Source organism: Fukomys damarensis, unplaced genomic scaffold (assembly GCF_012274545.1).
Source record: "Fukomys damarensis isolate Sample0158 unplaced genomic scaffold, DMR_v1.0_HiC HiC_scaffold_5, whole genome shotgun sequence".
Taxonomy (NCBI): Eukaryota; Metazoa; Chordata; class Mammalia; order Rodentia; family Bathyergidae; genus Fukomys; species Fukomys damarensis.
The window spans coordinates 67575365-67579887 of NW_022900917.1; the positions used below are offsets into that span (position 1 = coordinate 67575365).

Genomic DNA, 4523 nt, shown 5'->3' on the forward strand with positions numbered 1-4523 from the left:
ATTTTTTTTTTTTTTTTTTTTTTTTTTTTTTACTAGAATCAAATATTGTTGCCTACATACATGTGGAAGGCAGGGATCAGGGCCTCTGTGTCTTTTGAGTTTCCCAACAGGGCCTGCCATGGTATATGGACACACAGCACAGCGCTGAGAGCCAGGCAGGGTGCTGTGATATCACTTTAAACAACTGATGGGCAGGCTTGAGTGCGGTGTCACTGCACCACATACTGCCTTCATTTTGCAAAAGCATCCAAGACACTGTTTTTTGGAAAACAGCTTTATTGAGATACAGGTGACATGCAACTGTCCTGTTCACAGTGTGCCCAAGCTGGTTTGAACTATCTGAAATATAAGAATATTTCCAAGAATCTGACATATATTCTAGCAGAACCACCTCTAATACAAGTTCAGTGCTACTTGTATGTTCAGGTTCTAGCCCAAGGCACCATGGGGTGAGATGAAGATCTCAGGTATTAACGAAAATGAAGTAAATCCTAATTCACAACTTCAGCAGGGCTGAAAAGACAAGAGTGCCCTGGTCCAACTCCCAGGAAGCTGAGGTGATATGCAGGCTCAGGCCAGGCCAGGCACGCAGTTCTCAGGCTGAGCTAGTGTGCGCACAAGTGATGAGTTTTATTCTTCTGCACAGTGTGACTTCAAAGTAAATCATAGGACAGTTCCCACAGAGGGGATGCAGGAGAAATAAGTGGATGGACTCCCCACCCTTCAAGCCCATGAGGTCTACAGGACAGGATTTATAACCACATAGTTACGAGCTTCACTGGCACCACCACTAGAGGGTCTTTTAATTATGAGTTCCTCTGCTGAATTAAAAATGTGATTTTATTTATACCTGTTTTTGGGCTCACACCTGTTGGGTGAAGTGAAGTGCACCTGTCCATGTTTTTGTGTATGGCAGAAAAGAGGTCTGAAACAAGTTCCACATCCTTTCGTTACAGTACTTTCTCAAGCAGTACTTCAGCCTGCGAAAGCATCCTCTAAAATGCCTGTCAGGCAGCAGCCAGCAGTATGCTCACTGGAGGCTGCTTTTCTGGACCCTCAAGAGAAAACATGGTGGCTCCTCAGTCACCTGCTAATCTTCCTTTTTCCTTCACAAAGTGCAAGGTACACTTAAGGCCAATACTCGCATCTCTAGCCTTCTCCTTTTTACTCAGGGAAACCAGATAGTTCTGGGTTTCAGTCAGGGAATGGGAGGTGAAATGCAGGAGAAAGTGCCTCCTCTCTGAGGCACTTTCCTAAGCAAGCCAAGAGATTAGGGTTTGGGCCAGGCTTTGTGTGACACAGTGTGCATTCGTCTGGCTGCATGATGATATGAATTACAAAATCAATGACAAGTTGTCTGCTCCAAGGTCAGCAGGAAGAAAGGGGACAGAAAGAGACAGAACAGAACTCTGGAGCCATGAGGCTAACTTCAGAAATATTGACAAAGCCATGGAAAAGAAGAAAAGATGGATGGTCACTTGAGTGTTCCATGATGTACCAAAGCTGGAACATTCTGTGCACAAAAAATACCACATGATCCACGTGTGGTGGCACATGACTGTAATTGTAGCTATTCAGGAGGCTGAGGCAGGAGGACTGCAAGTCTGAAGCCAGCCTGGGCAACTGAATGATACTATTTCAAAATAAATAAAAAGGACTGGGGATGTACATTCTCTGGGTTCAATCCCTAGTACTGCAAAAATTAAAACAACAAACCAACCAACCATACAAAGACTTTAAAAAAAGTATGCACACACACACTACAAACCACAAAATCCTACAGTATCAGTTCCACACACAAAAGACTCTAAAATGAAGCTATCTTAGTACACATCTGAAGTTCAGGAGAAACTTCTCAGAGTCAGGGCCACAGATTGTGACCATTCCTTAGAAATTGTGAATATTTATATTTTATCTTATTCTTTTCTAATTGAGAGCATTCTTCAAAGGAATCTGAGCACTTGCTCTCCTCCCAAAAGTTATAATAACCTACTTCAAGCCTGGGTGACTCATTTCAAAAGCCAGTTTAAGAAGCTTTTACATAATTGGTGATTGTCTCTCACTGTAGAATGTAGAAAAGTTTTAACCAAAGGGAAACCCTACACTTCTTCCTTGGTATTAGGTTTGGAATTCCAGAGATAGGGCCTGGAAGGAAGGGCTACGGGGTTTTTTTGTGTTGTTTGCTTATATGTTGTCTTTTAAGCATAATGTAGTCGGTTAGAGGCTGTTCTGAGTTCAATTCTGTCTATTTCAAGGAAATGCAAAACCAATGGAAAAATTACTACTGAAATTTTTAACAAGAAAACCCACTACCACTTAGGAATCACAACAGTAAAACTTTTTAAAATAAGCAAAACCATCTCAAGGAGGCTGCTTTCCTCAATAAACTGAATAGCCAGCAGCTTGCTATTCTGTACTCAGTTCTTAGTAACCCTGAATTAATCTAGATCGAGAAGAGGACTCCCTACCTAACCCTGTACTATCACAGAACACATACCACCATGCTTGAAGACAATTCTGGGAGAGGTGAAAGATTTCAAACTAAGACCATTTTGGCAGCAAATAAAGGATAGGATGGAAAAAAGAGAGTCCAATTTCTTACTTAATTTGTAGTAAAAGCCTTTAATACCCGGTCCGCCTGGGGTAGTGAGTAGCCTGATTGAGTCAGTGGGATTTGGATGTTGACTCCCTCTGAGGCATATCCAGACCCCTAGGGGACTGTTTGTTTGTTCAGGTTCCAACCCTGGGCACCAAGGGGTGAGATGAAGACCTCGGGTAACAACCAAAATGAAGTAAATTAGAAGCCTGCACAGCACTGCGCTGGTGAAACAAAAGATTGGGCACAGAGAGCTTTAAACAGTGCCTTGTACACAGTAAACACTCCAAAAATCTTAACTACTGTTTTTATCCAAGGCACCAAGGCAAACTTCCTGCTTCCGGGTGCAGCCAGGCTACACAGTATAGCAGCATTTGAGTGGCTTTTAGCTGCAGAAGAGCCGAGATTACTCATCCAGGGGATGGGGCTGGGAAGAAGAGCAGGCAGGCCACCTCTGCCCCACTTCCTTGAAGCTCTCTTGGATCACTCAGTTCAGGCTCCATTCTGCCCCTGAATGTTCAGGCCACCAAATTTAACCCTTGCCCTTCCTCTTGTCTTACATGGTGACAGCTCGTTAAAAGGGCCTTAAAGCTCATGTGAAATCATCCCCAGTGGTTGGCACTTGGCTGTTCAGAATTTGAAACATTCTCCCTGACCTGGCCAGGGCCCTGAGCCACAGGAGGATGGCCAGAGTCCAGAGAGGGACGCTATGCAGATAAGGGAGGACCACCCAGCGGGCCCCTCGATGGAATCAGAGAAGCACCCAGGCCTCGGAGTTCCCTCCTGCCCCCTTCTTTAGGAGCCGCTTTTGTTTCTTCGGAACAGGAGAGGACATTCAAGCTCACCTCTGCAGCCCGGCACTCAGCCCAGCCTGACAGCACCGAGAACAGAACAGTGGGGGTGTCTGAGATTACAAACCCAACCGCAGCAGGCCAACTGCTTCAAAGAAGTTGGCTAAGTAAGGAAGGGATTGTTTACAACTTCTGAAGAAAAATACCCAGCAAACAAACAGCCTGACTCCTAACCATGACTCATCAGAGAGCCGCAGGTGGCCGCATTGGTCATGTGTGTGCCTTAGGCCTGCTGAGTGTGCCAGCTCCAGCCCAGGTGTGAAAGGGCAGAAAAGGGGAGGCACAGCATCAACCCCCTCCCCCAATTCAAGGGCAGCACTGCGACACAGCTGCGGGGACACCGATTCTAGAGAAAACCCGAACTTTTACACAGAAAGAGTAGGGAAGACTAGCCCACTAGTCCTTAGCAGTATGGATGAAGAAAGCTTGCTTTGACTCCCACCTTTGCCACTCAGTGGAGGGGAACAGGTTAGGCATGACCGTAACAGACAACAGGTGGCCTTTTACATTTTTCTGTAAATTACCTGATTTTTTGTGAATGAGAGTTCTTTATAGTGCTCCCAAACCCCGACTGCCTCACAGCCTCTCCAACATAAAGGTTAATACGCTCTTGTCTTTCCTGACAGCCTCTGGCATTATATAATGTTTCTCTCCATTGAGAGACAAAAGGCATCTGCTGTATTACAAATAACAAATAGAAGGCTTGGTGGTCAGGCTGCCAAAAATAACCACATTTTCTTGACACTTTCCTTATAATTGATCGTCAAGTCTTCATCCAAACAACCACTGGTAAGTCTCAGTCGGTGGGAAGCTGGCCCAGTTACAAGACGCCACACTGCAGTCACTTTAGGGTGCAGTGGCCATGGGTGTAACCGGGCACACGGGAAGGGCTACCTGACCTCCGCAGCCCCAGCCCAGCGGGCGCGACTCGGCTCGGGGTCCGGGCGGGGCTGGCGGATTCGCACCACTGGTGTATCGGTCTGCGCTGGAAGGAAGCTGGGCGCAGGCTCGCAGAGTTCGGACGTCACCCCGGTTCCCGGTGCCCCTCTGGCTGGCTGGCAGCACCAGGGCCAGGG

The 4523-nt window shown here is 46.4% G+C and overlaps 1 protein-coding gene across 1 annotated transcript in view; it reads right to left on the reverse strand.

Annotated features, from left to right (window-relative positions):
• The window catches only part of Fbxo32 (F-box protein 32), a 39721-nt gene that overhangs the window by 27229 nt on the left and 7969 nt on the right, over positions 1-4523 (reverse strand). Inside the window, exon 3 of the mRNA XM_033759230.1 lies at positions 4347-4502. Within this exon, the coding sequence (XP_033615121.1) occupies positions 4347-4502 (156 nt within the window). The remainder of the gene's footprint in view (positions 1-4346; positions 4503-4523) is intronic.